The 17,234-nt window shown below is 34.0% G+C and overlaps 1 protein-coding gene across 1 annotated transcript in view; it reads right to left on the bottom strand.

The window, feature by feature from the left end:
* Positions 1-1,384: 1,384 nt before the first annotated feature.
* Positions 1,385-17,234, bottom strand: part of LOC125075061 (scavenger receptor class B member 1) — a 130,070-nt gene continuing 114,220 nt past the window's right edge. The window contains exons 7-13 of the mRNA XM_047686635.1: positions 16,218-16,302; positions 15,083-15,213; positions 4,612-4,733; positions 3,755-3,889; positions 2,907-3,025; positions 2,471-2,602; positions 1,385-2,057 (exon numbers count right to left, since the gene is read on the bottom strand). Coding sequence (XP_047542591.1) covers positions 1,539-2,057; positions 2,471-2,602; positions 2,907-3,025; positions 3,755-3,889; positions 4,612-4,733; positions 15,083-15,213; positions 16,218-16,302 — 1,243 coding nt within the window. The 3' untranslated portion in view covers positions 1,385-1,538. The remainder of the gene's footprint in view (positions 2,058-2,470; positions 2,603-2,906; positions 3,026-3,754; positions 3,890-4,611; positions 4,734-15,082; positions 15,214-16,217; positions 16,303-17,234) is intronic.

Raw genomic sequence — 17,234 nt, 5'->3', positions numbered from 1 at the left:
TCAAAATAGCCATATTGTATAATTTTATCTACATACAGAATTTTTGAAGAGGTTTTTTCTGTGTGTTTGAATTTTAAAATTAAAATAATTGCTTTTTTATAAAAGTTTTTTTTGTTCTGATATTTTATTTATCGATACAGTAATTATTATAATTATATTTTTAACATATGTCATATCTATTTATTGTCTAAATCACTGAAAAATAACCTTTATCGACTAGTACTTAATGTTCAAATTTCGTATTTTATAAACCGTTGTATAAATCTTTTGTTATTTTTACGTTTTATTTGTACGATACTATTGTCATATAAACTTTGTATATAAATATTTTTAAGGGATTGATTAGTTAAATAATATATTGTGTATTGTGTCTTTTTCTGACTAATGTCAAATCAATGATGACTGAAAGAGAGAAATAACTGTTTAACTAAACACTAGATATACAACGCTTATAAGTACGACCGTATACATATAATATATATACTAAAAAATATCTCAGTTAAATTTAGTTTTAACTGTAGGACTGGATGTTGGGTATACATACATATTTCTCGTCGATAAAAGCTCGCAAGATTCCATTCGTTAACGCTATGTAATTTACTATATTTATATATGCTTGTTATACTATTTTATTTGTTCTGTTAAAACATTTAACGTATCTGAAACTTTATGACCTCAACTCCTTTGTTGCCCCAGAGAATCCAGACCCCGAAATCTGACCATGTTTATTTGGCAAACATGTTATTTTTCGATATGAAAAAGTTTAAGTTATGTTATGTTATATCATACACCATATACAGTCGTTTATAAGCGACTATATGTAGTGTATCTAAGTTTAAGGACTACACGGTTACGTAAAAACTATTTTCACAGATGACACATACATGAATAAAACGCACCTAAGTATAAGTTTTAGGTTAAAATAATTCTGATTGTCATTTAAAAAAATATATTTTGCACACTTTTGACGTCCTGTATGCTTCACTACTTGGGAATGTTTTAGTTTTTATAAAAAATTGCAATCATCAGCATATATTTATTATAAAAAATATAATGGGAACTTTCTTGGAATTTTCTTGGATTTCCATAATATATCTTTTTTTTATTACATTTTCCTTATAAAAATAAGATAGAATGAAGTTTATGTTATCACTACATTCAATCTTTAATATTTGGTAAATTCTAATCGTTTCCAATTGAGCAACATTTTATAACTAAAAAAATAACATACTTACTAGCCAAAGTAAATTTTGACAATTTAACGATTATAATTCGTATCCATTATACATTTAGTAATTTTTAAATTTCAAACCTAAACGAAAAAATTTCAGGCAAAGAAAAACAATATGAATTGACGTTTAATACGTCAAATCTTTGCCTCAATTTTTAGAAGTCGACACAGATAATGTTAAATATCTCGTGTCATTTTTGACAGCTTACGTCACGATGACAGAAAGTGTCAAATATCGAAACGAGTAGAAATAACGGATTAGTTACAAAAAATATGTTCATTGGACGCTGTAAAAGTATATTAAACACTAATAACTATCAGTTACTTTGTATATCCTACTCCGACGATGTTCGGACATTATAAAAGTGTTATCCGAATGTATTAACGATTCTCGCTCAGTTTCTGTGAAATTCGCTTTCACGAAATCTCTATTTAGAATCGATTTCAATTCGTCGATACTCGTGCTTATATTATCTGATCTACTTATATAATTTAACTCTTGTAACTTCACCTCTCGACTGCTATGAGGAATATTTGGATTGGATTGGTTCAAAGGCTGGTACGACGCCTCTTTATTGGGTAAAAGTTTGTGCGAACCATTTATAATTAGCGTCGAACCACGCCTGATCGTTTCGCGACCTATTTCTACAATTTCTAAAGAGTTTTGTCCTATTACAAAGCTTTTGTACGCTTTTATGAATACATTTATTAATATCCCGAGACCTATTATTATTAACGAATAAGATATAATCGGTGCTACGATTGGACCAAACGTTGTACCCAAGAAAATCCACTTCCATATTGATGTTGGGATGCCATCTATACCCTGAAAAGATAAATATATGTATTAATATTTGTGAAAAAAAATCTCATCAACATTACCTGGCTCACGTTAACTCCCAAAAACATCAAAACAAAATTAGAGCCGAGATGGCCCAGTGGTTAGAACGCGTGCATCTTAACCAATGATTTCGGGTTCAAACCTAGGCAAGCTCCACTGAATTTCATCTCGTGCTCGGCGGTGAAGGAAAACATCGTGAGGAAACCTGCATGTGTCTAACTTCAACGAAATTCTGCCACATGTGTATTCCACCGACCCGCATTGGAGCAGCGTGGTGGAATATGCTATAAACCTTTTCCTCAAAGGGAGAGGAAGCCTTAGCCCAGCAGTGGGAAATTTACAGGCTGCTGATGTAATAGAGTATAATTTTCCATGAATACTAATGAATTATAACTTACTTCTTGAGCCCACATCACGGGGAATATGATGTCGGGAAATTTGTGAATATTATTGACCCTGATGTTTGGAGCTTGGTCAACTTTCAGATTGAGCTGGACCCTCACTTGAGCTTCGATGGGTACACCTATTTTCTGCAAACATTATTAAAACTATTAGAATATAGTCTAAAATTAATTTGATTTGTATAATAACCAGCAGACCTGGTTTTGTGACTAGCTAAACAGGTTTTCAAATACACAAAGATTTGATAACATGACCTTGCTTAGCATATTTTATTAACATTTATTTTACTTTTAATAAAATCGAGATTATTGCAGGAGTAGATCTCATTGCCACGAAGTTTCCGGGAGGGTATGAAGGAGGCAATTTCTCCAAAATTGTGTGCCGTTTTGTAGGTGGGAAGTCATAATGATTACATTTAAGAAAAATACGTACTTGTTGTAGTAAAACATAGCTTTCATGTTTTTTCTTGTCTGGTTTGAGACCTTCAAAGGGTTCTAAGAGTGACGGTTCCGCATCATAAAAATGAGGATAGGATAAGTAGACTGGAGCATCTGAAATTGATGGAAACTGTTTAAAATAAACGTTATTTCAAGTGTATTGTTTTTTAATATATAGGCATACTAGCCAGCAGACCAGCACCCCAAACATTGGAACTGTAAGATATCTATGTAATATTAATAATCCCTTAGATCATTAATGTTCCACTAACCTTCAGAACTAAGATTTCATGTCCCTTGTACCAGTAATTACACTGACTAACTTAACCTTCAAATTAGAAGCAATTGCTGTTTAGTGGTAGATATGTGATGAGGGGATGATAGTACTTATCCAAATGAGTTTGGACAAACCTATGGTTAGATGCATGATCTAAGAAGTCTAACAAGAAGTATTATTTATTATACGATTGATAAATACCAATGTATTTATTCAAATCAAATGTACAAACTTGATTTACTTGTTATATGTAAAATTATGGTTGGAAAAACGTTAACGGTGACTGGTGATCTTTTATTGCTTACTTATATAGGCGTACAACAATACTACACAATAAACTAAAACCGATTTGTTAAGAATATCCTATATCTGTAAAAAGTAGTAATTTTGTCTATGTCTAAATCTATTTGTCTTTGGTTAGGTTGGATAATATTTGATAGTAAACCACAAGAATATGTTCGAGTGGGGTCTCTATAGTAATAATTCTCAAAAATCAATAATGACAACTATACACGATTTTAATTTTTGTAAATATCTCTTAAAAACTGTCACTGGTAATAACTTACTATATTGACACGGGCTTATGTTTTGTAACCCTCTCGGAGGGCACTTTTCCCCCTGACAGTAGCATTTATTATCTGGATTCACTTCCGCATTTTCTAAATAATTACTCGGCGGCGTGTAAAGACCTGCTTGAATGCCTGAAAATAAACAGGAATTTTAAGATGGCATATATCCTGGTTAACCCGCTGAGTTTCTTTCGCCGGTTGTTCTCATCTCAGGGTATTAACTTTTCCGAACCGGTGGTAGTGTTTAATTTGACAATCAATAAGTAAGTGTAATGCTTGCTGAGTGTGAGTTTGCTTGTTCGGCCGTGAACAAAAACTTCGTAATGAAATTTTGGTACAGTAATCTCGAGTCGCGAATGTTAGAATATATCTTAACCGATGCGGGTTCAAACCTAAGCAAGCACCACTGATTTTTCATATGTTTTGTGCTTGTAATTCATCTCGTGCTCGACGGTGAAGGAAAACATCGTGAGGAAACTTGCATGTGTCCAATTTCAATGAAATTCTGCCATATGTACAATTACCAATCCGCATTGGAGCACCATGGTGAAGTAGGCTGCAACCCTACTCCTCAAAAGGTAGAGGAGGAATTAGTTCGGCAGTGGGACCTTCACAAACTGGTACTTTAATTGTTAATCAAATTCAGGGACTATTTTTTCTTTTTTTTCTTTAAGTAATTATAGTAGAGTTAGTTAAAGCCCTTGTAATTGTAATTTGAATCGTAGTTTGTATCACAACGCCTTACATCAAATTATTCCAATTTGAAAACGATTCAGTTTATTCAGGGTGAAGCAATTGTATTCTTGTGTGAAGAAAAATTGTGCAAGGAGTTTTTTCATTAAAAAAAATCGAACCTTCTTTGTAAACATTTTTCCTGAACTTGAGAGGCATAATCCGGCACAGGTCTTTGTCGTACACGTAGATTATTTCGTTCTTAGCAATCAGTTTTGGTGGGAAGAACGAACCTTCAGACGCTCTGAAACAAGACATAGATATGTTAAAATAATTTCACTTTTCAGTTGCGTTGACATTTGACCACCTTAGTTCCTATTTGATGTCGCTGCAACCAAAACATAATGTGACAAAATATATTCTGTGTTGTGCTGTTGTTGGTAAGACAGTCTTGGAAAGAAATTTGCGAGAAGTTGATCCCTTATCACACACACACGCAGACGCTCACGTATTTTTTATAAAGATACCGAATCGTTTGTTCCTCAAACATTTGAATGTTTAAATATTTTTAAGATATATCTGTCAAAACGTAAAGTGTTCATAACGTAGTTATTCTCAAGGAAATCAATAAGATAAAATCCGTCCAAAGATAATGAATGAACGACGTAAAATCTTCTCATCTTCCTTATACAGAAACGTTGACAAGACAAATATACAATCCTAAAATAGGTAATACTTAACATTTAAATAGGAAACGATTTATCTTCTAAAAATATATGTACATATTTTTTGTTGATATAATTTGATCGTTAATTTGTTTTATTTATTTATTATGCGTCAAAGATACGAAATAAGAAAAGGTTTTGGGGAACACTCAGTTGAAACAAATTTGCTTTTGCTTTTTTATATATTACTAGCGACCCGAACTTCGCACGGGTGCAATGCTGATACTAAATATACTACAGAATGTCTTACAACGTTCACAGTTTTTCTTTCGTTAGACAATACAAATCGCTATGTCCCTGCGTTTTAAATCTGTTATATCTTCCAAAATTTTCATTGAAATTAAACACCGTAAAGAGCCATGTTGATCTATATTAAATTCATAAAGTATTTAAGGTCATTAATTGGATAAGGATTAATGCTGTATTGCTTGAAATCGCATCGAAAATAAGCCATTATTTCTCGTAAAAAGTAAAGGATAAAAAATGATTATTGTGGGTTATCCCTAAGAGATAGACATATACCATTCGGACTTTTTTGAAGACCTTTTTAAAGTGTACAATACTGTAGTTTGTTATTATTATTATTATCTCAGTCAAAATTCAGTGGTGCTGGCCTGAGTTTGAAATCGGAATCATCGTTTAAGATGCACGTATTCTAAGCCCTGGACCATCTCGACTCTCTCGACTCGAATTAATAGCCCCCTTTTTTTGAAATCCGTTAAAAATTAATTAGGTTTTTGTATTAATGCAAAAACTATTGATTCGTTCGAAATTGAAGATTTAATTATTAGTTTTAGAACGATCATTTGCCATGCTTCATAGAGTGTATATATTCTTGACATAAAAATATATACACATATCTATCACATATATATCTATGTTAATTTACATATGAGAAAATAATAGGCTGCATTCGAAATATTTGCCATACTTTAAAGTTGTTAGGAATATAACTAATTAGTTTAAAAATTGTAATTTTCTAAATGTCTATGGGAAAACCTTAAAATCTAAAAATCACGTTATCTATGACTAGGTTCTCTATTGATTGCTAAATAGTTATTAATACTCTAACAGAGTATGAGGAGGTAGACAAGACTAATGGCGTATAATTACATACAAGCATTGTAAACGTAAAATTGTTTACTATTTATTTTCTTAAACAAAGAATAAATTCACAGCACTTCATATGATTATAACAATGAGACAATAACTCAACTTGACTCACTGACTGACTAACACAACGGTTACTCGGAAAGTACAGTCTTTAGTCTATTCAAATGGCAGGCAAAAGCACAGATAAAAAAAAGATTTACATATTCCATGATATATGCTAATAGCTCTACTATATCATGCATTATGAACAATTATTGATATATATATATGACGGCGCATGATGCGCCATCTTGTGTTTATTCATACTGGTTGGAAAAGAGTGTCAATGGGAGTTGAACGGCGCTCTAGTGAAGCGTCGCGTCGACGGTAGCGCGGCGGCCATCTTGGAACGACAGTTACATTCAAGATTTCCCGCGCACCACGTTTGCGACGAATCGCTAATTTCCGACATTATCTTTATTCCTTTGTAATAGATTCAGTGACTTATGCGTATTTTTGTAAATGATTTATTAACGAATCGATATTGATGACTATTGTGAATATATCTGTGTAATTGATTTGTTTAATTAAAAACTAACTAAATTTGTGGATCGTTCATATAAAATCGTTTGAATATACGCCCAATTATCTCGAATAATCCTGATATTCCCAATAAAATGTCTATATATATATATATATATATATACTTTCAATGTTCTGATAACTTGACAACTCCAAAGGTCGAAGTTGTGTTTACTTTTACAGTTGAAGTGGGCTGTACAATTATTGAAATTTCTTAAAGACCAGCACAATGGGGACAAATTTATCTTATACTAGCTGAATCTACCTGCCAAATTTCCATTTTCCTAATTAATCACTTAGAATAGATTTTTATTAGTAATAGTTCCCCCTTGAATTTAAAATGTCGGCTTGAGCAACGTTGTAGTCTATGCACCAATTTGAATTTGTACTACTGAGGGTCCATAAAGGATAGGAAAAGATTTTACTAATTTTAAATACTGTATAAAAATTCAAGCTTTGACAATATAATATTAATGTCTATATGTATATAAGCGAAATACCAATCACTGATTAATCATGAAATCTCAGAAAATATAACACCTTTTAGCATTTTTTTAGCATTTTCAGCCTGTAAATTTTCCCACAGCTGGGCTAAAGGCCTCCTCTCCCTTTGAGGAGAAGGTTTGGAGCATATTCAACCACGCTGCTCCAATGCGGGTTGGCTCAATACACATGTGGCAGAATTTCGTTGAAATTAGACACATGCAGGTTTCCTCACGATGTTTTCCTTCACCGCCGAGCACCAGATGAATTATAAACACAAATTAAGCACATGAAAATTCAGTGGTGACTGCCTGGGTTTGAACCCGAAATCATCGGTTAAGATGCACGCGTTCTAACCAATGGGCCATCTCGGCATCTAAAAAAAAACGTGCAGACATCCGTTATGAACGGATTTTACGATACTTTACCCCTAAGGGGGGTAAAATGGATTGGAAGTTTTTACGAAAGTCCTATGTTTTGTAGGTAAGAATCTTGAAATTTAAAATGTATGCTCTATCGATGGTGTGGAGGTGTACTAATAATGTATCTTTAGAAATCAACCCCCTTTTGGGGTTAAAACAATGGATGGTTGTTTGGCACAGATAGTGTTTTATAAATTTTGTGCGAATAAAGCTGCAAGTTCCACTAGTAGTATAAACATATACCGCGAATTAAAACACCGGAAAATGACTAAAGTATAAAGTATATACAAATTAATGTAAATAAATTTGTACAGGGTTGATTAGTTTAAACAGAAGTACATCTTTCATTCATGAAATGGTTACTAATTTGCCCGGACGTGACACGTGAATCTGTCCGTCAATGTGGAACATCATAATAAATTTATAACCGTTTAAAAGTAAATATTTAATTGGGTAAATAAATAATCGTAATTGGAAAAACCTGAGATGTTATGTTATCTAGAATGAATTTTAAAACATGCAAGTACGTGACTTTAAATAATTTATTATGTTTAATACGCGTAATAAAACACGAGAGGTCAAAATGGCCACACATTGAATATTATTAAAATGTTTTTCGAATTTAATTGTTGAAATGTATCACAAATGAAAAATTAATAAGTTATTATTAAGAGACAACAAAAAGATAAAAAACATTCTTTAAGATATTTCATTTAGACAATAAGTAGGTTTAAGTCAATAAGTAGAGTGTTGCTATTAAGTATATTTATCACAAATTCAACTATTGATGTAATTATATCTAATCTTGCAAGAATATTTATTAATTGTTTTCAACCTGACTTAATGGAACATAGCACAGTAACTATAAAATTTAAATCTGGTAATGTTTCATACACGATACAAAGCAAATATTTGAAATAATAGCTTAAATTTATAGCAAGCTATAGCCGAGATGGCCCAGGTATTAGCGCGTGCATCTTAACCGATGATTTCGGGTTCAAAACCAGGCAGGCACCACTGAATTATCGTCTAATTTCAACGAAATTTTGCCACATGTGTATTCCACCAACCCGTATTGGAGCAGCGTGGTTGAATATGCGGCAAACCTTCTCCTCCAAGGGAGAGGAGGCCTTAGCCCAGTAGGAAAATTACAGGCTGCTAATGTAATAACAAGCTTACTTTAACAACCACCATTTCGGATCGCTCGACAACCAGCAGGTATTGAGTTTATTTAGAATATCTATGAAGCCTGGATGAAGTCGCAGGATTCCTTGGGGATTTTCTGTTACTTACCGAAAGCCTTTGATTGTGATTACCATGAGAATTTGGTCTAGAAATTATATCACTTTTGAATTCTTAATTTAACAGACTCTTATCCTAGATATTACGGGTGTCCCTCAAGGATCAATTCTGTGACCTTTTCTGTTCCTCATTGCTTTCTAGTAGCGGTTTAGTATTGTTAGCTGATTTGCTTAGTATATTTCAGTCACAGTAAATCTCACAACGTTATACTTTGGAGTAACGCAGCTGCTATCGATACGATATTTGTGGGATACGTGCCTAGAGCCGTATTAGTAGTTCCCCTTGAAAACTAGGACTGAAAGGCTTATACTGTAAATGATTTTACGTAAGAGGACGGGAGCCCTCAAAGGCCTAACGGAAAGAAACTGAAAGAACGAAATATTCTCAAGTAGCTACAGAAAGCAACTAAGTGTTTTTTCTCAATTTACTATGGTTAACAAGGCTAATGACATTTTATTTGAAACAGCGTGGACGTGATCGTTTCAAGAACTAGCTAATGCATATTATAAGATGTGACAGTTAGGTTTAAATAATCTCGGTGATTAAATGTAGCTTTTTAAATTGCCATGACGATCAATTGAATACTATAGAGGTACTAACTGAACCTGCGGCTTTATTCGCGCGATATTATAAAACTTTATCTATCGCAGACAAATCGTCACCTCCCATTTCATCCCCTCTAGAGGAGAATTTAAGAAGGAGCCTATGTCCTTTTTCGGGAATCAAACTATTGCTGTACCGAAGTTCATCTAAATCGGTTCAGCGGTTTAAATGTGAAGAGATAACAGAGTTACTTTCGCAATTATATTATCAGTATACTTTCAGTGTAGGTTCATTATATGGTGTAGATATCCGCTAAGAACAGTTTTACTGCTCTCCTAAGTGGGTAAAACGGGAGTTGGAGCTTTGTGATTTATAAATTTCAGGTTCAGCTAGTGGTCTAAAAACAGACATACAAAAAAGTGCGCACGGGTACAATTAATACGGTAAGGATGATATTTAAATAATGTAGCTTTCAACCATTGCGTTATTAGACTTGGATCATTAGTTCCAGAGATTACCCCCTACATACAAACATACAATTTTTACCTCTGTATAATATTTGTATAGCTATAGATTTTTTATTGCAATACTATTAGGATTTTGGACATGTTAAAAATTAATTAAATTAGACACCTAAAAATATCGGTGATTAAATTTAAATATACTTTTTATAAAAAAGACGAGCCGAGATGGCCCAGTGGTTAGAACGCGTGCATCTTGACCGATGATTTCGGGTTCAAACCCAGGCAGGCACCACTGAAATTTCATGTGCTTAATTTGTGTTTATAATTCATCTCGTGCTCGGCGGTGAAGGAAAACATCGTGAGGAAACCTGCATGTGTCTAATTTCAACGAAATTCTGCCACATGTGTATTCCGCCAACCCGCATTGGAGCAGCGTGGTGGAATATGCTCCAAACCTTCTCCTCAAAGGGAGAGGAGGCCTTTATCTCAGCAGTGGGACATTTACGGGCTGCTAATGCTTTTATAAAAATATTTTCACTCGGAAAAGAATTTGCGCGAGAATAATTTAGCATTTCCGACAGTTCATTTTTGTCTCACTTTAAGATAGACTAGCAAAGCTCGATGCAAATAAGGTTGTTATAAGTCTGTTATTAGTCTGTGTCTGTCTGAGGCGATAAATCAATTTTGATTTTGTGTTTTTTATTTGAAAGATAATTTGATAGATAAGTACAGCTTTGATTATAAAAAAAAACATTCAGTTTTTCTGAAGACCAGCTTTTACTTGTTGAAGTAGGTGTGAGCAACCTGTACTGATCTGATCGACTCAAAATTTTATATCCTGTGACTTCAATGTTGTAATAATAACATGTTAAGCCTTATCTGGGCCCCCCTAGTTAATCGAATCGTTGCCGTTCATTATCAATTCTACAATTACAAAGATCTTGTTGCAGCGCTTTTTTATATTTAGGTGGACGAGCACATGAGCCGCCTGAAGAGCAGTCACCACCGTCCATAAACAATGGCGCTGTAAGAAATATTAACCATTCCTTACATCGCTAATGTGTCGCCAACCTTAGGAAATAAAATGTTATGTCCCTTGTGCCTTTAGTTACACTGGCTCACACACCTTCAAACCGAAACACAACAATACAGAGTACTGCTGTTCGGTCAAAGTCGTATCAAAATATAATCAGTATAAACAGTCGAATTGGTTCAAAGTTACGATTAAATTGGTTATAGTAGCAGCATTATCAGAATCATGAAGAATCAGCGTACTTCACCAGCTTACAGCAATGAGCTTATTGGAATGAATATTCATATATTTAAATAATAATTCATTGAATGTATATGAGGTTTTTTGAGTCGGGACTTTTCAAATGTTTAAGTTTTATTTTTTATCATGAAATACAATTAATTTATATTTTAGATTATATTAACTACCCGTTTCGACTATTAATAAAGTTTTTTGAACTCTAAGTATATTTTTAATTGAGGTGAGTCGATGTTTAGTCATTTACAAAATAATTTATCTGAAATTGTTTCCGTTTCATGGAAAAACTGCAACGAAATTAAAATATTTGATTCCGGAAACCGATGATATTATACTAATGAGGTCATTACCATAATTGCTTATGTACAAGGCTGATGTCTGGCTGAATCTGTCTGTTCTAGTTTGGTGGTTCAGTGATCCAGTGTAAATAAACAAAGATCAGGTATACCTACTTTATCTAAGATTTCATACTTATCGTTGGAATTATAGTATCTGTATTTAGTATAGTTTGCAAGACTTCAGATCTTAAAATCTATACTTATAATAAAATTGGAGTGTCTGTTTGTAATATTAAAATAACCGCTGTTTTACTTTAAATAAAAAAAAATTTCAATTTTTGTCTGTCTGTCTGTCTGTGTTGTTCCGGCTAATCTCTGGAACGGCTGCACCGATTTTGACGGGACTTTCACTGGCAGATAGCTGATGTAATAAGGAGTAACTTAGGCTACAAAAAACACTTTTTTTGTTAAATTCAAACTTGCACGAAGTCGTAACACAGCTAGTATTATATATGTAAGTAGGCGAAGGAGCAAACGTGCCACCTGATGATACGGTGGTCACCGCCCATAAACATTGACGATTTAAGAAATATTAACACCTAACTTGGGGAGATAAGATGTTATGTCCCTTGTTGTTACATTGGCTCACTTACCCCCATCGCTTCTATTGTTGACAGGAGGGCTGGGGTTTATTTTTTATTCAAAGGATCGGTATAGCGATTCAAATCGTTTTCACTGCCATTCACGGTCGTGATTTGCACAGTAGTTATTTTGAATTTTATATGCATTTATTTAATTTCTTAACGTGAATAATTCTTAATGATAATACTGCAGGTTTTAATTACACACCCGAATGCCTTGCCCCAGAAAGGATGCAGTGACTGTTCTCTGACTTGTCACTTGGTAGTTTGGTATTTAACGCTTATAACTTTTATTCAAACACTGTTATATAATATAACTAACTGGGGAACTATATAAGAGTTAAAATGTATGCGCAAGAGCAGCATCTGATGTCTATCCATTCGATAATGACAATCCAATATCGCAAGAGATATTAGGCGAAGAAGCTCCAGACTTTGACATGCAGAGCGACTCTCCAAGTGACAGTGACCTATTTTGATATATGTATCCTGTAAATTTTATAATTATTTTAGTCAATGTCACATATCACTCTGACATTTCACAATTGTGTTCTGCGGTGAGATCCGAGTTTCTTGTTAAAGATTATCAATAACAGTAAGGCTATTACTGTTATTGATAATCTTTGCGGAAAATTTATTGTCTTTTGGGCCATATTAGCCAAGTCGTTAAAACTCATCATTACTAAGACCATTGAGGTTTCATATGTTTAATTTGTAATTCGCTATGTAGATGTCATGTATCGGTTGAAAATCCAAGTGTGTATCCAACCAGTACTGTAGCGTTGTAGAACACATTCTTTAAGCCGTCTTCTCAAAAGGAATGAAGACCTTAACCCAACGGTGGGCAATTGGTTGCTACTTTACAACCTTTTTTATGTTGAAAGTTGTACTGGTAACCAATACGCCAATTTAAAAGATAAAATCTTTAAACGTGTATACGTTATATATATATGACGACTTCCGTGGTCGAGTAATGTGTACACCGGTTTTCATGGGTACGCCACTCCGAGGTCCCGATTCCCGGCCGAGTCGATGTAGAAAAAGTTCATTAGTTTTCTATGTTGTCTTGGGTCTGGGTGTTTGTGGTACCGTCGTTACTTCTGATTTTCCTCTATCGATATTTATATCTATCTATTTATCTATTTTGTGGTTCAAACCAAAAGTCAAAAAACTGCGGGTATGTTTTCATGAATGATATATAATATTTTTTAATAATGTAACTGACAATTTAAAAGATATACTTATATAAATAATGATATAAATCTTTTACGACATGTTTATGGTTAAAACGTGATATTATTATAATTTAACTTAAGTTTGTCGTTTCTGAGATGAGGGATTATTCATTTATATAAAAATACATGTTATATACAATCGGAATCTTCTTATCTTATCCTGGGCCTCAAAGCACGCGAGGATATGGGGCCCTGGTAGATGAGCAACCAGTTTTTTGGACGTCCCTTTACTGGACGTATCATTTCTTTTTAAAATTCCTCCCCTTACTTACAAAAAACCCAAAAATAGTATCAGGGAATATATAGGCCTTTCGGAGCCCCGTGACAATAGTGCCCTGGGCACGTGCCCCGTGTGCTCTTAGAAAAGATGGTACCGTTTGATGGCTGATATTAATAATGAACTTTATCTAAAATAAAACATACATGTATATACCCCAGTAGATCGATAATGACCCAAAGTACTAATTCGCTTAAAATTCACAAACCCAATAATATTCTAAATATTAGCTTTGGTAAAAATACAGTAAAAAAAGGATATTATTCGATACAAGATTATATTGATGATAAAAAAGCGTGGAGCTAGGTAATGCTTGTTGACTTCCAGGCAGGATATTATGTTCATATATAATTGTATTTAACTAACATGACTTTGCATTTTCAATGTTGAAAAAGAGAGATTCTCGGTAGAATCTACATTCCGAACCCTTGGTATAGTTTGTAAAATAAAGATTCAAAAGCGCTTGTAAAAGCCTACTTGAAAGAAAAAAAAATTGATTTTGTTATTTTATTTTAAAAGAGTAAAGGATTATTTTGAAAACTAAACCATTTTAATATAGTATTTATTTAAGTCCATTGATTAATAAAATATGTAAAAAAAACGGCGCCAAAAAATAGGTTTGGTCATATATATTAAGAAGGCCTCGTTTTCGTAGGAGTTAGATTATGGGGTCCGGAAGTCAAGCCTCAGCACAGACTGAAAATGCAAGTAGGATGTATGTGCACCCTCGTGTCTCGTAGAGTATTTAAAGCCATTGCATTCACACTGGATTGTAAATATATCGAGCTGAGATGGCCCAGTAGTTAGAGAGCTGAGATGACCCAGTGGTTAGAACGCGTATATCTTAACCGATGATTTCGGGTTCAAACTGAAAACTGAAATTTCACGTGCTTAATTTGTGTTTATAATTCATCTCATGCTCGGCGGTGAAGGAAAACATCGTGAGGAAACCTGCATGTGTCTAATTTCAACGAAATTCTGCCACATGTGTAGTCCACACGCATTGGAGCGTGGTGGAATATGCTCCAAACCTTCTCCTCAAAGGGAGAGGAGGCCTTAGCCCAGAAGTGGGAAATTTACAGGCTGTTAATGTAATAAAAAAAATGTATATATTTATATATAAAGCCGTACTATGCACAAAATCCATTTTATTTTTAGAGTCCGTACACAAGGGATAAAACGGTACCCTATTAAGGGACTGTTCGTCCGTCAATCCTTCTGTCATCAGGCTGTACCTCATGTACTGTCCTAGTTAGACAGTTGATTGACATATTTATATAATATTATGTACCTGAGTTTAAAAGAGAGAAAAAATGTACTCTTCGCAAGCTGCTCTTACCTTATGTTATTGCAAGGACTCTCAGGCCAGTATGGCAGATGGTCCAGGCCATTAAGTTTGTCCAAGTATCCGAACTTCTCCATGTCCTGACCCGTGTAAATCGTTGATACTTCGTCCAGTGTTCCGTTTCTCTTGAATCGAAAGAACATCCATTGTATTATTTAAGTAAAGTTAAGACAGCAATAATATAATCACTTAAAAAGTCTTCATTAAAATTATAACATCTCGCCACATTGTCTCCACTGGTGACAGGAGGGCTGGTTCGTTTTTAGCCCAGTGGATCGGAATTGCGATTCAACGGGGAAATGCTGCTAGCATTCTTGCCACCATTGCACGCGGTCAAGATTTACACCTTAAAGATATAGCTTAGAGTTTATGCTACTTCGCTTCTCTAGTGCAGATTGGCGAGAATTGTATGTTTCACACGATGTTTTCCTTCAACGAAACATTCCTGATTCAATGAATTATGAACATTAAACACATAAAAGGCGACGTTACTGTATTTGAATACGTCATCAAATAGTCACCATCATCAGTCATAATGTATTTAATGACTGTGCCAGTTTAGCTTGTGGTGAGTGGTCGCCTCTATCGTAGGTGGTCTAAAAATAAGGAATATAATTGCCAGTGTGCATCAGATTTAAGATATTATGTCCCTTCAGTCCCTTATAGCGAAGATCCAGTATTAGACATCCAGAAATATTTTTTGATTTAAGAGTCTTACAGTGCAAATGACTTACCACCAATTGCTCCTCCATCTATATATACTAAATGAACGTCTCGGGACGTCCGACAGAAGTGTTAACTTAAAATAACCAAGTTGAACTATTTAATATCCAAATTGTTTGACCTATGAAAAGCCTAAGTTATTACATAAATTTTATGTATATTAATATGATAATATTATTAAAGGTTATTTATTATTAATAATTTATTAGTAAAATATTTTATTGATTATAAAATACAATTTTTTTCTCAGTTACAATTCTTGAACATGTACATTAGAATTTTATATATGCGTAAAAGAACGGGAAGCCAGACAGACTGGCGCCGTAACGCGTTACGTAACGAAGCGGTTTACCCCCCAATAAGAAGTGATCACTTCAAAAATATAAAATAATTATATTGTACTTACGGCAAGTAAAAGTCCCATTTGACTGTTCGGCCGCTTTCCTTTGGGGTAGAAATAGTGCGCCAAAGTGACTAGGGGATCGTTGTAACTAGAAAAAAATAAAATTGATGTATTTTTCTCATTGGCCAATTTCAATGGACATCTGAGATCTCTATAGTGCACAAGGATGAGCGCTAACTAGGCATGGGCGATATCCAATTTGTGTGACATCGTTTGTGTAACGGATATTTGGATAAAATATCGGTGTTGACATCCGATTTCAGATGTCGCCCTGTCTTCGTCTAACTTTACGTTGTACGATTTGTGTGAAAGGGATGAAACGAATATGATATTTAAATCGGTTTAATATTCGCTTCATCTCTTTCTCAAAGATGGGTTACTGTAAAGTTAAAGAGAGACAGGGCGAATATTTAATGACTTTAATGTTATCGTACTTTGAATGGTTTGACGTACCAGAACGATATTCATAGTTTTTTAGACGCGGTGAAAACGGTTACCCGTCAACAGGGAAAATTTACAGGCTGCTAATGCTAAAAAAAAAGGATTTTAGATGTGTTTCGATAAATCGAACACATGCTAACGCTAACACAGGTTTATTCCCTAATTTACCTCTCTGATAATATAGTAGGCTCATGCCGGTACGGTAGTATAAACCCTGTTAACTTTTCAATAATAGATTATTAAGAGTTTTTATGAGCCGAGATGGTAGAGTGGTTAGAATGCGTGCATCTTAACTGATGATTTCGGGTTCAAACCCAGGTAGGCACCACTGAATTTTCATGTGCTTAATTTGTGTTTATAATTCATGATTCTCTTCTTTTATGAAAAATTTGTATCTGTACAAATATTATAAATGCAAAAGTAACTCTGTCTCTTCACGCTCGCAGATTTGCTCCTTTTTTTATTCATCCCTCGAGGGGGTAAAAGGGGGGGTTACAGTATATATGCTATGGGTAAATTGTTATAAATTTCGCGCATATAAAGCCGATGGTTTTTCTAGTATTATATATATATAGTTTT

The sequence above is a fragment of the Vanessa atalanta genome, chromosome 29 (genome assembly GCF_905147765.1).
Source record: "Vanessa atalanta chromosome 29, ilVanAtal1.2, whole genome shotgun sequence".
Lineage (NCBI taxonomy): Eukaryota > Metazoa > Arthropoda > Insecta > Lepidoptera > Nymphalidae > Vanessa > Vanessa atalanta.
This window is presented reverse-complemented; position numbering and strand designations above follow the sequence as displayed.